The 17419-nt window shown below is 42.8% G+C and overlaps 1 protein-coding gene across 1 annotated transcript in view; it reads left to right on the forward strand.

The window, feature by feature from the left end:
• Positions 1-16860, forward strand: part of LOC122793104 (annexin A1-like) — a 301760-nt gene extending 284900 nt beyond the window's left edge. The window contains exon 13 of the mRNA XM_044060836.1: positions 16607-16860. Coding sequence (XP_043916771.1) covers positions 16607-16660 — 54 coding nt within the window. The 3' untranslated portion in view covers positions 16661-16860. The remainder of the gene's footprint in view (positions 1-16606) is intronic.
• The last annotated feature ends 559 nt before the right edge of the window (positions 16861-17419 follow it).

A 17419-nucleotide genomic window follows, 5' to 3' on the forward strand; every position in this document is an offset into this window, starting at 1 on the left:
GGCATCCCACAAACCTCGAACTAATTCCTCACCTCAGGTTTTTCATTCTCTTGGATCAGAGCACCATTCAACCTGTCCCATGCATTCAAATGGGAAAGGGGTTTTACTCCAGAATGTTTTTGGCTCCTTGGAATGGGGGTACATTAAGACCAATTCTAGATCTTTCTCTGTTCACCTTTCAAGGTCCCTTCTTTCCAGAGGTCCCTTCTTTCCAGATCCTGTCATTTCAAACCTTTCTTCCTCTTCCCCAGGCTGCCTTGGTTTCTCGACCTCAAGGATGCATACCTTCCTATTTATCCTCTCTTCAGGAGATTTGCTAATCTTCCCCTCATTTTCCTTTTCTGTGCATTCCCTTTCCCTTTTGCTGCTCCAAGGGTATTCAAATGTATCACGTGTCCTTGCTTTTTGCAGACTTAGATGTCTACAGATTTTCACTTATGTAGACAACCTGCTTATTCAGACACCTTCACCCAACACTTGCAGGATCTCCACTTCACCACTTGTCTTTTACAAAGTCTGGGGTTCAGATTTCTTCAGTTATGGTGTTCTGACACCCAGGATCATGTCTTGTCTTGGGTGCAGACTTCAAACTGACCCCATGTTGGCTTCTCATCCTGCTCCCAAGGTGTTCTTTGACCTTCTTTCAGTCCCCTCTTCCCCTGTCCTATTTCACAGCCAGGGTTTTTTTTCAGGGTTCTTGGTTTTATGGCCTCCAGTATTCCAATGTTTCATCTTGCCAGGCTTCATATGAGGAAGCTACAGTGGTATTTCAAATCGTGTGGCTTTAGCATTACCACCCTCTAGTTTTCTTCCTTGATTCACTCTAGCTTCAGTGGCTGACTCTACACTCAGTCTGGGGCTACTTTTCAAGTTCATTTCTCAGGAACTGTTCACAGATGCCTCAGACATTCGGTTCGGTGGAGGGCTTTTGTTCCTTTAAAGGTCTAGGGTCTCTGGCCCATCAGAGGTCAGATCATATCAAGATAGAGCTCTCCTGTGGCCCCCAAGGTCTTCACAGATAACACCAGTGTGGTGTAATGTCTAAATGTTGAGGGGACAAGGTCCTACCTCCTTTACAAGCATGGTATCTAGGTGTTTGGTGTCGAATGACTTCAGTTTTTCAGGTAAATCGGAGCACAATTTCTAGTGGCAGACTGAGCAGGTCGAGAACACAGGCTTATGAATGCATGCTTCAGATGTTTCTAATCAGTGGGGTATTCTTGGTTGAAGAGCAGGTTTCTGCATGCCTTCCCCCGACGTCCTCATAATCAGGCAGGACTCTTCCAAAATCTTGCTGATGACTCCCTCTTGGCCCAGACAGCACTAGTTCCCCCCCCCTTTCACTTGGCCAGTGGCAATTACCCCAAGTTCTCATCAGGTGGGTCTTCTCACACAAGACAAGGATCTCCTTATTCATCCTCTCCTGTCCATTCCTTGAAATGACACTGTGGATGATGGATTTGATTACTTTTGATACCTGCTTTCTGAGAATGTGCTGGATGTTTTGCGGGAGGCCAGGAAAAAATGTCCAAGTGGAGACAGTTTTCTGTTTGCGCCTCTCACCATTGGGATCCTCTGTGGGGATTCCCCCTGTTGTAGAATGTGTAGTCCACAAACTGATGGGCCAAGAGTGATAAGAATGCTAGACTGGACTATTACAAATAAGTTATTACTGTGGCGCAAAAAGCTCAATTTCCAAATTTCCAAATATAAAATGTTCAGAAAGATTGAAAGAGTGGAAAGAAATTCTTGCAAAGAAACTGTCAAAAGCTTCAAATGCATGTGTTCATTAATGCAAATGTTTCTCAAAAAAATTGTATAGACCTAGAAACCTTGGGCCAATTGGGAAAAACCTGATAGTGCAATATTTATGCAAAGTAGGAAACCAATCCATACAAAAAAGCAGCACTAAAAATATTTGAAGAGGCAAATGCATGTGGATATGGAAATTTTACAGTACAAAGAATGAAACAAATGGGCAAGTAGAAGAGAAGTTAAAGAAACTGATGTGGATTGCCTGTAAAGTGATGGATTTAATATAGAAAATCCATCTCTGGTAATATCCCAGCATGATGGAACAAGTCCCCACACTAAGGAGAAACAGGTGGAACAGGAAGCAGCCAAGTTGCCACATGAGGATAATCTGGAGCCTTCAGCAGGCAACCAGTACAAAAGTTCAGTTGAGCTGCAAAGCAAGGGAAGGAGTAGGAGACTGGCAACTCTGCAGTCAGTGTGGAGTGATAGATACTGCGTTCACGTATGAAAGGGCAATGGATAACGCAGGATGCAGTTGGAGAGATTGTCAGGAATATGTTCAGAAACTCTGTAGAATGTCCACAGATGATTACTAAAATGTGCTCTCGGTCCAGAAGAAAAAGATGCAAGGGAAGAGTTGCTTGATGGGAATGGATAGACTCATCCAGATCAATGAAAGAAATGGATAACAGACTAACATTGAGTCTGTCTTGATTTACTATGATCATTTGTTATAACAGAAATTGTTGATATAACAGAAGTAAATAGGGTATTATTGTGTCACTAAGTTAGTAATGGTCTTTCCACAAAATTACAGGGCTTTAAGGGAAGAAATCAAATGCTATGGAAGTAACAAATAGAGAACTGTAAAGCAGTGTCAGTGGAGTATTGAACAAATCCACAAAAAATAAAATATACGTGATAAAAAACTATTTTTTTTTGGTGGTTCTATTCCTTTTAGACACATTTTGGAGAAATACCTGTGAAGACTCTGTAGAACATAATAAAGATGCTGAATGTTATCCCGTATCATAACTTCTGGCTATGAGTATTAACATTTTTACATTAAGCTTTAGCCCTGAGTAAGAACGACTTTTATGGCCAACCAGAACAGACACCAGCCTTGTTTAACACTAAAAGTGATAGTCTAGTGAACCTGCAAGTTATCCTGAAAATTAGACCAATAACTTGCCTTCTGAGTATGTATAAACTACTGCATATACAGGAATTTATGCTGACAGTTTCTTCATTTAGAAGACTGTCAATGGCAATAGAACAAAAGGGTAACACATATGGAACAAAGTACCATTTGTTAGTCATAATGGAGAATTGTATAACAGGGAAGAATCCAAGTATGGCATGGATAATTGCACACATTCACAGCATCCCACATTCATGGATAGTGCTTACAGATGTGCAAAGTGTGCCATAAATTGATCAATTACATTGGTGACTAGGACAATGGAAAACCACCCTAAGCCATGATAAAGGAATACATTATCTGTGATATTTCAAAAGGATATTCAAGGGTGACATTTGTCACTGCTGCTGTTTCTTTCCCTTAACCCATTAAGCTGTCTACTTAACGAAGGTCACTGTTGCATGGCTCCCAGACAGTGTAAAGACTTTTTTTTTCTTTTGTGGATTTAAAACTCATTTTAGAAGATTAAAATTAATACTGTAAATAGCATTAATATCAGTCCATTCTATAAAGCAATTTTTTGTCCCTGTTCTAACTTTGGTTTAAAGTGATTGGCCCCAAAGGTATTGGAGCAGTTGGACAGGAAAACAAGACAAATGTGTCACGCTTAATAGGTTCATACTAGGCTATCTGCCCTAGGGCATTTATAAGCCTAGCCAGAGTGTGTTTGGCTTTCGCCACCCATTTTAAATTAATTTTGCTATGCCCTTTTTCGAGGTTAGTATACTGTGCCTCTAACAGTGACACAGAAGTGATACCCGGGGTAAACCTATGATCTCCCATCCACTCATCAAGATTCCTCTTGAAGAGAGTCAGAGGGACTCTGCCTAACCTGGACTGGGATTTTATTCCAGAGTGAAGGGAGCCTCTGGGTTATGAATCTGTCCCTCCAGCATGTCCTATTTATTTCAGTGCTGAGGTTCAAGTCTCTCGAGCGTGTAGCTCGATGGGATTTGGATTTTCTGAGGTGCAGCATGTCCATTTAATTCCGGGTTGGACATGGCTTTATACGTCAGGCACAGGTCGCCTCTGAGCAGGCAGTATGCCACTGAGTAGAGCTGGAGTTTCTTGGGCAGCATATGGCATCTGTTTGAGCCCTTTGATCCTCTTGGTGAGGTACTTTTGGGGTCTTTCCAGTTGCTGCAGGTGTTTGGTAAGGTACATCCCAAAAGGGGCATTGTACTCTATTATGGGCCTGATGACGGATGAGTAGAGGCAGGATGACCTCCCCTAATCTAGATGTGAATCCATGGTTAGGAGGGCTATATAAAATGTTTTTCTAACCACTTTGGCCATGTGGTTGTCAAATGAGAGATTGCTATCAACTTGGGTCCCCAGGTCCCTAATTACTTCTGTACTTAATGGATTACCACCTATGTGGTAAACTTTTTTGCCAAAGGGGATGACTATACACTTTTTGGCGTTTAGCTTGAGCCCATGGCTCTGGCACCAGTTGTCTGTTTCTATGAGGCCCTTTTGGAGGATGCTTGTGTCGGCTGGAGAGTCCATTTATGGTGCCCAGTTTGCAGTCCTCTGCGAACTTGGTCAGCCGCAGTCCTGTGTTGGCCTGTACCTCCGAGAAATATATACCGAACAAGAGGTCCCAGGACTGAACCTTGTGGGACGCCACTTGTAACTGGTTTGGAGTCTGACATGGCTCCAGCAATTCTAACCATGTGGGTTCTGTCCTTGAGCCAGTTTGCAACCCATCTAGTGACATAGGGGTTTATATTTAAGCTGGTGAGCTTATCTATAATGCCAGAGTGGGCAAATGATAAAAATCACTGTATACTGAGATTATATATTTGTCCTATGGGCCTCAGAATTGATCACTTTTAAGTCTGCCATCATAGGACTGCATACATACCTGCTGACCTCACCAGATCCAAACTTAGTGAACGTTTTGAAAACGTGAAGAATACAAATCTAAACTTCCTTGCTTGGTTTATAGAAGCACTTCAATGTCGAGCAAAGGACAACAAATCAAAAGACAAATCGGGTAGCAACTGTGCCAAAAAAACAAAAATAAGGATCAGATGAGAAAGCAAGAAATGTGAAAAAGGCAAAAACCGAACTGGAATCACCGAACTGGAATCAGTTGCACATCTTGCTGGGTGTGATTGGCCAATGGCAGACATAATGTGGCAAGACTTTGGAATTGTGCAAACATTATATTGATGAGAAGCACTGGAAACATGAGCCACAAAGCATTACAGAGAAGCTTTTATATCGCATGGAATTACTTATTACCAGAAGTTCAAAAAATGGTTGAAACTGGTATAGTATCCATGAAAAGACAAAAGTAGCAGTGACAGCTGAAATTGTGACACCCAAAGATTAGCATCTTGTGTACAGACTGTCGTAAAATACCAGGATTTGCAGGTAGAAATGAGGGCAATGGAAGGATACCCAGACAGTTCCAATAGGAGCAGTAGGTCTCAGGAACTTGGTCTTTAGTTATGCTACCAAGATGTGCAATTCCTTATGAATTGCAGGAGTTAATTCCGGGCTGATTGATGCTGCGAAGAGCATAAACGATACTAATTTCGCAAACGTTAATCCTTTGACTTGGGGAATTGGATCCATTCCAGTCATGGTATTAGAAACCAAAAAGACTTGAAATTAAACCTGTGGGGATTCCTCTGGTTATGCTGTGATCTGTTCCATGCTGGGTTGGCATATTCTTCAGTTAAAGCTCACTTGTCTGTGCTTGTTTGCCCTTGTATCCTCCTCTGGCCTCTTTGGTAGAGGTCAAACAATTAAAGGTGTCCTTCATATCAGGCCTCCAAGAAAGCCTATTCTACCTTCTTGGGACCTCGTGTTTTTTTACATAGGAAATTACTCCATTTTAATCTGTTATGTTTCCTTATAGCATTGTACTTGGAAGACTGTTCTGTCGGCTCTTCAACCAAGAGTGTCTGAATTTGGGCTCTTGCAGCTATTTCCCCCTTGTGAGCTGCTTATGTTTTACCCAAATGCCCAAGCTGTCATTGCAGATCCAAGTCAGAGTAACTTTGTTTTTCATCCCAGGACTTTGGGTTTGTACCATCTCTTGGATTTCTAAAGCCACTTCAGTTTGTTTTCAAGGCAATTGTCTTCATCTGTTAAGGCACATTGTACTAGGGCAGTTGCTTCATCTGGTGCCTTTTTCAAGGATCTGGGCACCAGTTGCATGCTGCTACTTGAACCTCTGTTCATACTAAATGGGATGTTGCTTCCAGGGCCAAGGTAGGTTTTGCTAGGGCTGTTCTGCATGGGTTTGTAGAGGGCTGTGTGCCATCCTTCCAGTCTTGGCTTGTGTGTACTGTCCTTCTGTAAAGAATACTGCAGCAGTGGAAGAACATACTACAGTTGGGTAATGTCTTACCATAACGGTAGATGTCCTTAACTGTTGCAGCATTCACTCTGTCCCTCCTCACTTCCTCCCTCCTCCCCCCCTCTTTTTCTGTCTGTGCTTTTTGTTGCCTTCCTGGCTGAGGGGCCCTTTCTTCTTTTTCCTCTATGTACATGTTCTCTGAGCGTATTCTGACTCCTGGGGAATTCAGTTCTGAGTTTGCAGTTTGTGTCCCCTTTGTGCTTTATGATTTTCACAGGGACCATGAATGTGACCTATTGTGCCCACAAGATCTAAAGGTTGTGGTATACTGACTGGATGTTGACCTGTCCTTGGAAGGAGATCCCTTCTGTAATATTGCAACTAAGAGGCTATCTAGTCTTAAGAGTTTACACAACTGTACTTGAGATGTTTGGCTCTGTATTCTCGATGTTTTGGCTGCAGTTTCCCTTAAAAGAATCTGGCTAATATAACTGTAGAACAAATGCTTCACCTGCTGTCCTATATGAACTTTCCTGCCAAATGGCATTTCTGCTGAAAGCAGACTACTGTTGAACAATTTAAGCAGGAAAAAAAAACGCTACACTGGTAAGTGGAGTGTAGAAAGTGGCTGGAGCAAGAAGCAGGGTAGAAGAGCAGTATTCTACCACACAGGCCAATGTCACAAGATCAGTTGTTTGGATAATAAAACTTTACATGGTTAAGACTGGTTAAGACCATAAAGTCATCTTTCCGAAAATGTGAACTTGGGAACCTACAAAATCTGTTTTGTAGTGGGTCAAGCCTCCCTGCACCTCTCGCATGAGGGATTGCATCACCCATACCCCCTGCAAATTGTACCAACTCTATGATCCCATTATAGTGGAGGAGGGGTAAATTCCCTGATTTACTTGTACCATGATCTCCATAAAAATTATCTTCTGAATGGGACCCTAATAGATGCAGGATTAACCTTTTTTAATAGTTCGGTGGTCCCTGGGTGATGGATTTTATAGGGAGCAAAAGTTAATGCCGCCTCTCCTTTTTATACCTCCAATACATGAAGTGCAGGTGATATTGATGGGACCATGAATGGAACAATTCCTAGTCTGCATCAGCCATAGAGAAGAGCAGAAGTTCAAAACGGTGAGTCTTTAGTACCAAGAAAGGATAGACTTCTAGGCTTTTCTGCCATAAAATGTCTGGTACAAGTAAAATTCAAACTTTTTACACAACAGGCACTTCTGCTGATCTCGTAAGTTGATGGTAGCCTTGGACAAGGGAATCCTCAAAGCACAGAAGCTCTGCCATTCCTGGTGAGTCGTTATAATGTCCTGGTCACATCTCCCCCCCCACTGCCTCTCCACAGCTAGGGTATTCACCAAATTCTTAGTGCATAATTTTGCAGACTCCAATGGAACATATGTTTACCTGTACATGGTTGACTGCTGGATTTGAGTACAGCCCTGTCAGCAGCTTCAAGAAAGCCTGAATTTGACTATTGCATACCTTACTATGGAGATTTCAATAAATGAAGTCTAATTGGTCTCCCAGAAGGGTCTAGACTATGAAGGAAGTGTTTTGGTCACCTCTAGTCTAGACCCTTCTGGAAGTTTTTGGGCACCTCAGAAAGCAATCTCCATAGGCAGCTCTAAGATCCATATTCCTGCCTAGCTTTGTATAGAGCACTTCCTTAGAGTACGTCAACTTCTATTCTGTTGGATCCCCCCTGTTTCAGCTTTATACGAGGAGGATTCAGTGGTTCCTGAGGAACAGTTGGAAACCTAAATCCCAATAAGACGCTGCTTCCTTCTGCAGTTTTTTTCTAGTGGCCAAACTAACGTTTCCTCACACCATGAGCAATTATTTTATATCCTGGCTGATCTGTGTCCTATTAAAGCAGAGCATCATAGCACCCCCAACTTGGGTGGGTTAACTTGCAGCCCCCTTGAATAAACCTTTTAACCTGGTAGGCTTCAGTGCCACGGAGTGGTTGGAGTTCTGTGTAAATTTGTTGGCTACCTCCCATAATTGCTGTGCCAGGAGGGGTGCTCAGGATGCCTTTTAAGATGGCCTGGGTGATTTCAACACCTTTCAACACCTTCCCACCCATACATCTGAATCCCAAACTCCTGGTGAAGTTGGGCAAATCCGATTCTAGTAATTCTGTTCTGGCCCAGACCATTGCAGTTCTAGCATGATCTCCAACTAGGATCAGAACCCTTGACACTCCCTCTGTGATGCACTCCTATACAAATTGAGACCACATTAGTGCAGCCCAGCCTGATCAGTCCCAAATTGACAACTTGGCAGATAGGTCTTTCATTCTACCCCAGAAGTCTTATTTCTGGAAGCAGTCAGTCATACTGAGACTAGTGGAAATCTTGTGTGCAGCTCCTCAGTCCTCCGCCTCTGCATAACCGATCTTCAGCTGCTCAGGTAGTCTTAAGGAAGACCTAGTATATGCCTTAGTGAAGGTCCACAAGTTCTGTCGGGCTACCTTCTAATGAACATCCTCCACTCTTCCTGAAAGATTCTGCTTGTTTCTCCACATTGCTCACCCATGGGCTTTGACTTTATTTTGAAGAGCATGAGACCGGTAAAGATTGTACCTTTTAAAACTGAATCATTTTGCTGCTGCTTCACCTTGGCCTGAATGGTGTCACTAAGTTGGAGCAAGTTGTGGCCATCACTTGTAATAGTATTGAACTAGCCTTTCCAGCTCTCCCAGCATGACCTCCATATTTAGTAGGGATCGATATGACCCAGTATACATCTTTGAAAAGGCCCAAAGCAGACTGGAGAGGCTGTGTGAAGACTGCCAGCCTAGCCAGATAGAATCATTTATAAATATGAATGTAAACTACAGGCTCGTCTTAAATGTAAAGAAATACTGTTGCATGTGGAACTGGAAATGTGACAACAGTGCACTCTACTGACCAAAGTAAAGCATGTGGTGACCCTTTGAAGTAGACGGTGGTGGCAAAGTCTAGAAGAAATTTTCTGTTTTAGGCAAGAGTTAAATTGCTAGATTTAAACATGCAAATGTATTTTTTATTGCTCTGTTCCTGACCAGCTGCAAGGTAAAAGGGAGATAATGTAAATGCAGTTATTGTGTAGCCTGGGAACACCAGGAAAGTGTAAAATAAATGTTTATCAGAACTGCATTTTCAATTTAAAGAGAATCGGAAGGCATTGAGCATTTTTGTTATCCAACTCGCAGCACGCTGCCTGTTGTCTTGTGTAAGTTATCTTGGACGTGTGTTTCCTTTTAGGGATAGCTAGAAACTAGAAAGATTAGATGTTTTTCTGTGATGTCAGAACCGTACTACTGAATAAGTATTTGTGTGATCTCTGAAATCTTGACTACCACTGACTGTAGTAGAAAGTATTGTCTTGTGGTTTTAATTTATTAAATATTTTAAAATCTTTTAATTGTGGCTGGTATGTGTAGAGAAGTTAAGCTCTTGGAGTACATTGCATGTATATAAGGATCCTGTACCAAGTCACTCTAAGCCTTGAGATGTTTTTTGGTTGTACTACCAATTGGATAATATTGCACAGTACTAATTGTACACCCTTTTAAGGGCCTTTGAGTAGCTGATATTTTATTAGCTGAGTGGTTGCAAGGTACTACTGTATAGTCTGGGGAAAAAGGGGCACAGCTGGAGAACTTGTGCCAACCTTCCCCAGAAGTCTGTGTGGTTGTATAAACTCGGTTTTCTCTGTTTGTCAGCTACTTGTGCAGAGACATGAAGCCCTGGTTGGACAGAGGGTGCTGGAGATTTTAACTTGCCCAGCTAGGCTGAGATCTGGACCCTATAGCTATGCCAGTGGGGAGTCTTATTGGGACCTGGAGAGCAAGGGAGCGACCAGACCCAGACTGATCTGTGTGCTCTTAAGGGAAATTGCACTTTACTGTGAGTATTTGTTATCCTTTCCTCATATGAGACTGCCCTCGCTGGTGTTAGTGGGGAGGATTGAGGCTCCTTGATTGCTGGGCCAGGGTATGGGCGTCACAGGCTGAATGCCCTCTGCATAAATTGCTTGTCTGGAACTGAGGAATAGAGCAAATTAGTATCCTGTTTTGATCCTAATAAGCAATGAAAGCAGAGATGGTCAGTGTCCAAGAAGGTACTAGCTTAATGGCTAGCTTGCTGCAGTGCCTTTTTATTGTAGCCAAGGTGGACCATTTTTTTCTTCCAAGAACAGAGTTTGAGTTTTGGAACTGAAGTCTTCTAAAAAGCCAAGTACCACATTGGGATCCTTTTTCGTGCTCTAAACTGATATCAGTAAAAGTTAACAAATGTATTTCTTGTGGAAAGCAAATGCCTCAGATTTTCATTAGTACTGCATTCCTTGTTTAGGCCCAGACAACGACATCCCTCACTGTCTGTTTTGTGCCTTATTCAATCCTCGTACTGTTATTTTGGTACTCTGTTCAATTATCCAGAAATGGCTTCAGTAAGCCATCAGACTACCGACATTCCGAAAAAATGCAAAGACAGGCTGCATAGGTCCAAAGCTGCTAATGACTCTTGCGTTAAGCTAGTCATCAGTTCACCAGTACTTGGGCACTTTTGCAGCCCTTGATACCCGCTACTTCAAATTTGCAGGCCTCTACTGAGACCCATTCGGAGTTAAGTATGCTGCGAGATGCATAAGACTATGGAACCTGTAGATGTTCCTACCTTGGATGGGTCTGGAGCTGCTGTGCAGGCACCGGCTTCTGAGGGTGTATTCAGGCCTACTTACTTGCATATCAAACTGACGCTATCTTCTTTAAGGCTTAAGACTCTATCCACGCCTAGAAAACATACGTCCAAACCACATGGTTACGCCCATATGCCTAAAAAACAAATGAGAATGGCTAAAGACCTTATTACTCTAATTAGGGGAAGCCACCCTTCTCCCTCTGAGACCTAGAACCGATTTTTCCTTCAGATTCTTCTGATTAGGATTCTGAAATTTGTTTATTCTGATGACCAAGATTTGCCCTTATCTATCTGTGAGGATTCTGATGTAGAGGACTCTATTCCATCTGCTTCCCCTCCAGAAGATTTCTCATTTGGTGAAACTTGCACACTCTTGGGGAGCATTTTCGCTGGGAAAGCCAGGATTACTCTGACTCCAAAAAGAGGCCTAGGGAATTCTTCCTCCTGCCTCAACACAGGCCTTTAGCTATCCCCCCTGTACTGGACATTGTAGATGATGCCTTGTTGGAATCTAGCGTGGTCCCAGACACCTTTACTTCCAGCTCCCAGGAAACCTGATTCTCACAAGTTCCTCTAATTTCCTACTGCGGACCCAGAAATCATTTCACAGGGACCCAAAGGCATTAAGGCTACTACTGCCAAAAATCCTACCCCCTCTGATAAATTCCAGGGCCCTGGACAGATTGGGTAAGAAGGTACGTACTTCTGCTACTTTGGCCATTAGGGCCTTATTCATATGTTAAAGTACCAGCAACATCTTATTGGATTATCTGAACAGAAATTGATGATTCCTGACTATGCTGAAAATAAAGAATTACAGGATTTAATGCATTCTGCTGAACAAGCTGGTAAACATACTTTGCAATGTGGCTTTGACTCCTTGCATCTTGTAGCGCTGCTGTTACTGGGTCTGTTCTTAGAAGGCATGCTTGGCTTAAGGAGCAAACTCTACCGGATTATGTTGAATCCAAATTGCTGGATGCTCCCTTAAACCAAGACCGCCTGTTTGGCAACAAAGCAGAAGTTCTTAAAAAGATGAGGAAAAAGCCAAATCTATGCAGACTGTTAGATTTCCTGCAAGTACCTACTCCCAGATTTAGTAGGCATTGGCCTTCTAAGAATTGGTCCTTTTGTTTCTTCCAGGCCTTCAGTCCAAATCCAGGAACTGCAGACCACCTAGGCCACAGTCTCAAGGTACTCACAGGCCTAAGCAGTGGGGGGCTCCCACTTCCAAAGCTGGTAGTAGTAAGACACCCCCCTATGGTAAACTGTCACAATGACTTGACATTAAACCTTTCACGCTCTGTTCAACTGACTGTGCCTTTAGGGGGAAAGATTGCCCTGCATGCAAAAAAACTGGGAGCTCATTACCCAAGACAAATGGGCTTTAAATATTGTTTCCCAGTGATACAGATTCCATTTCCACACCTAACCAACCCAAAAAGGTTGGCCAGACCTACTCCCAAATCAGTGGGCAGACGCTCAACAGCAGATTCTCTTAGTATCATGGCTATTCAACCTATCCCAGCAGAAGAATAGGGACAAGGTTTTTACTCCAGACTTTTCCTGGTACCCAGAAAAGACAACTGGTGTCCTTTTTTGGTAATTCCAAATGCTAACTCATCAGCTGCTTCCCATGCTGGGCAAAAATGCCTGGTTGGCAACATTGGATTTAAAGGAAGCTTACCTGCACATCCCAATAAGGGATTCTTGCAGAAAATACCTACGCTTCAGAGCAGGCTACATGCAGTAGCAGTTCTCTGCACTGCCCTTTGGCTTCTCTACTGCGTCCAGGGTATTCACAAAATGCCTAGCTCCAGTCATTGCGTTTTGCAGGCAAATAAATATTCAGATATACCCATACCCTGACGATTGTCTAATTCAGGCAGAAAGCCAGGACATACTATTAAATCTGGCATTTGTAAAGAAACTGCTAACCTCACTGGGGTACACCATAAATGAAAAGAGATCTCATCTAGTACTCTGCCAACAAATTGTATTCCTGGGAGCAAGCTTGAGCACAACTTCCCAGATGGCCTACCTCACGTCAGAGAAACAAGTTTATCTGACAGCCTTCAAATTACTGGCCACAAAGACCCAGTTAACTGCAAGGAAAATACTGCAAGCTCTGGGGTTCATGGCCTCTTGCATCTTAGTAATTCCATAGGCAAGACTGCATATGAGGAAACTACAATGGTATCTAAAAAGCCTATGGTGTCAACATTCTCAGGACCTGAAATCCATGATTCCTATCAACCCTTGTATAAAGACAGAATACCTTTGGTGGACAGAGGCCTGCTACCTCAACAATGGACCGCCATTCTACGCCCTGCTGCCCAAACCCTAACAGATGCATCAACCTATGCATGGGGGGCTCACTTGGCAGGGCAGTGCATTCGGGACAAATGGAACCAGAGTCAAATGCACGTGCATATCGATCAAAAAGAAATTTTAGCTGTTCAGAATGCTCCAACAGCCTTCAAGGACCACATCCTTCCAGGACAATTTATTGGTAAAAACATACAACACCACTGTTGTACATAAACAAGTGGGGGAACCTGCTCATAACCCCTCTGCAGACTAGCCATGGCTCTGTGGAACACAGCCTTGAGCTACCAAGTGCACCTACAGGCTCAATTCCTGCCAGGCAAGCTAAACTCACTGGCAGATGACCCAAGCAGAAATCTCATGGACCCACACTAGTGGAAACTGGAACCAAAGATATTAAACATGTTGAGAAACAAATGGGGGAGCCTAGAGATACTAGTAGTTTGCCTCACCTCAGAACTACCAGTTAGACAAACTCTGCACAAGGACTCCCCACAGACAAGCTTGGAAAGTGGATGCCCTTTCCTTCACCTGGGAAAACTCTGTTTATGCCTTTCCCCCCTCTGCCTCAAGTTCTACTAAAGATCAAACCGGACAAACCAAGGACAATACTCATTGCACCAGACTGGCCATGCCAACACTGGTACCCCCTCTTGCACAGTGTCACTGCTGGAACCATGGCACCTGCCTCAGACCCCTCCCCTGCTGTCCCAGCAGGAGGGCTAGATTCTGCACCCCCAGCTTCAAACCCTGCAGCCTGGCTAATTACATGAGCTCTCCATTACCATCCCTCAGTAAGCAAGTGCCGGATGTCATTCTGGAGGCAAGGAGGCCTAGTACTAGAAAAGCATATGCTGAAAAGTGGAAAAGATTCTGTTTCTGGATCCAAACCCGGGAGTTTACCACATATTCTTCAATACTTAACAGATGCTTCACAAGGGCCTTTCCTTTTCTATTAAAATTCATGCCTCTGCCATTTCAGCACGTAATATGGAGCCACCCCTCTTCTCTCACCCACTGCTGAAGCAGTTCCTTAGAGGGGCCAAAAATTTAAGATCACACAGGAGAGACCTTAACTTTGTATTGGAAAAGCTCACTCTACCTCCCCTTTGAGCCAGCTGCAACTGCAGAGTTGAAATTCCTTTCTTGGAAAACAGTCTTCCTTCTAGCCATCACTTCAGCAAGAAGAGTGTCTGAATTACAGGCCTTCATGGCAGTGGAGCCATTCATCTTCCAGGGAGACTGGATTGGTCCTGAGGGACGCCCTTCCTTTATGCCCAAGGTGGTATCGAGTGTGGCTCCATTCATTTGCCAACCCTCTTTTCTAATCCACAGAACAAAGGAGAACAAATACTGCACTCTTTGGTCATGCACAGACCACTATGATTTTATTTGGACACTATGATTTTATTTGGACAGTACTAAGCCTCTCAAAAACTGAACAGCTGCTAGTTGCCTTTGCTGCAGGGGCAGAGGGGAAGGCCATTTCAAAGCAAACCATTTCTAAATGGATAGGCCATTGATTGCATTCATTTCTGCTATATAAGCACCATGGAAAACCTAGTTCACAGGGGATAAGATCACATTCCACCAGGGCTGCATCTACTTCAACAGCCTTTCTCAGAGGTGTTCCTACCAGGGACATCCGCTGCCACCTGGAGTTCTGCTCATACCTTCATTGAGCATTACCACTTGCCTATTTTCTCTAAATCCAGAGTTGGTTTTGCCACTGCAGTCTTGCAGGGCCTAATAGCTGGTCCTAATGCTGTGTAATTGCCTCCTCCCTTCCTTAGCTTTGGGAATCTACCCAAATGTAGTGACTGCAACATACCCAAATGTAGTGACTGCAGCAGTAAAACGTGAAGAACATAGTACAGTTGTGTACATAAATGTAGATGTTTGTGTATTCACTGTTGCAGTCCTGGTTACCCTCCCTCCAGCCCCCTGACTTCTATTTGCTATACCTCTCTTCTTGTTTACTGTATTTAAGCTTTCTGGTGTATTTGCTTATAATTGCAGGTGTAATCTTGTGTACAATTGCCCCGTCAGGTGCCCCCATAATGGGAAGCAAGAAAAACTGATGTAATGGTGTCTGCTGCATGCTTTATACCCCTGACTACCTGATGTCATGGAAGACCGCAACTGATGCAGGACCCAAGTTGGCTGAGGGCTACCTGCAAGCAGATAACCTAAATGTAATGACTGCAACAGTGAATACACTCTAACATCTACATTTATGGTAAGTGTACACAACTGTACTTTTCTTTTCATTAAATGTTGCTGCAGTAGTGATCTCTGCTAATTTTTTTAGCTACGCAAGCTTACCACAACAGTACATGATCAAATACTGAAATCATTGCTGCATTAGGCACTCCATCCTTCTTGAAAAAGGAAAAGGGTGGTGGTACTGTCCCTTTTTTCAGGTTAATGAATCCTGCTTCTGTTTTCATCTTAATCTATGGAGTGTCAAAGTTCATGACTGTTGTGCGGTTTGACATCCCCTGACCTTTTTGTTCTAAAGTCTGCATGACCTTTCAGCGACTTAGTCTCGTGTTGGTACATGTTGAGGTGTATACTACCCCAATTTCAGCCTCTTGATTTGATTCTTCATAGCTCTCTCTAGTTAGTTGTCCCTTTACAGACAGTAATTTTATAGAATTCACTTTGGGCCTGAAAAAGCAGTGTGCATGTGCACAAGCACCTTGCAAAAGTTACTACTGCCTTTTGTAGGCAGTTCCTGGATGTAAGTTGACATGTCTATGCTTTTTGAGCTGATGTAACCTTCCCCACTCTCTGAACACCATGTGCACCAGCAAAGCAGGGTGCCTGAGATTGTGACGTGGGATGTGTTGGGTAGCTTTTGGTATATCTATCTAAGGCATATGTTGGAGTGATGTATTCTAGCTGAACTTCAACATCAAATATATCCTAGTCCATAGTTGCTCAATACACTCCATTAGTACTCTTGTCTGTACATGTTAGACTGATGCACGCTTGTATGTACATAACAGGGTCAGTTTCTCAGCTGTAAGGTTACGCAGCTAATGTGGCTTTAACCAGGCTAGGTTTCTCTGAATACAGCCCACCAATCCACTTTCACATACTTGTCAGTGGTAGTCTGTTTAGCTGTTTGTACTGCTACTTTATCAAGTATAGATATGTTTTGAAATTTCTAATTTTTTTTTTTTGGAATATTTACATTGCATGCTTTTAAGCAATTGAATGCTTGTTAATATCTTTACAAGCTTAGTTGATGGTATCCTAGAATATTCTTTTCTGTTTTTGAACCCACAGGATGAAACCAAGGGCGATTACGAGAGAATCCTGGTAGCTCTGTGCGGAGACTAATTTGCTGTGATGATTCTGTTGCCTGAAATGTGAGCAGCTGGTCACTAAAACCATGAGAAGGAAAGAGCCTATTCTTGCTTGTCGCTCTGCTTTTCAGAAGCTTACAATGTTACCGTAGCATATGTTGAGTACGGGATCATTTTGTATTACACATTCCATCATAAGCTGTGATTTAAGTTAATAAATTTTTTATGATGCAAGTAATGCCTGGGAGGTTTGATATCAGCTTGGTGTTTCTCGATCCAGAGTGGAAGTTAATTCTGCTTTTGCACATCTGCACAATACTGTTTTATACTGGAGGTTTTGGAAGTACCTTGTATTATATTTTTTCTGACTTATCAAAACTGTATTGTAGAACAGTTTAACAGTAATAAATGCAGAACAAAAGTGTCCATTACCAGGCTTTCAGTATTTGAAGTGTAGTATAAGATGGATAGGGTTGGGGGAAAAACCCATTCCTTAGTTTCATCATGGGAGTACATCAACTTTGAGGAGTAACTAACTAGGCGAGTAAATATTGCTAGAAGGGACTTATCAGCTTTGAAATGGGCAAAAGTAATAAAAATAGTGATTTAAACAGTAGTAGCATGCTTTACAGAGAAGCAAGAACTTTGCAAAAGTGGACCATGGAGAATCGTGGTTGATTTTTATAACCTGTAGGATGTAGGCCATAGGTGTATGAACTACTCTGTAAATAAAGCTTTACAATGCTGCTGTACCTCCACCTCAGTGTACCTCCTGAGCTGTTTCTCTCCAGTT

Source organism: Protopterus annectens, chromosome 2.part0 (genome assembly GCF_019279795.1).
Source record: "Protopterus annectens isolate FY-2018-M chromosome 2.part0, PAN1.0, whole genome shotgun sequence".
Classification (NCBI taxonomy): Eukaryota; Metazoa; Chordata; order Ceratodontiformes; family Protopteridae; genus Protopterus; species Protopterus annectens.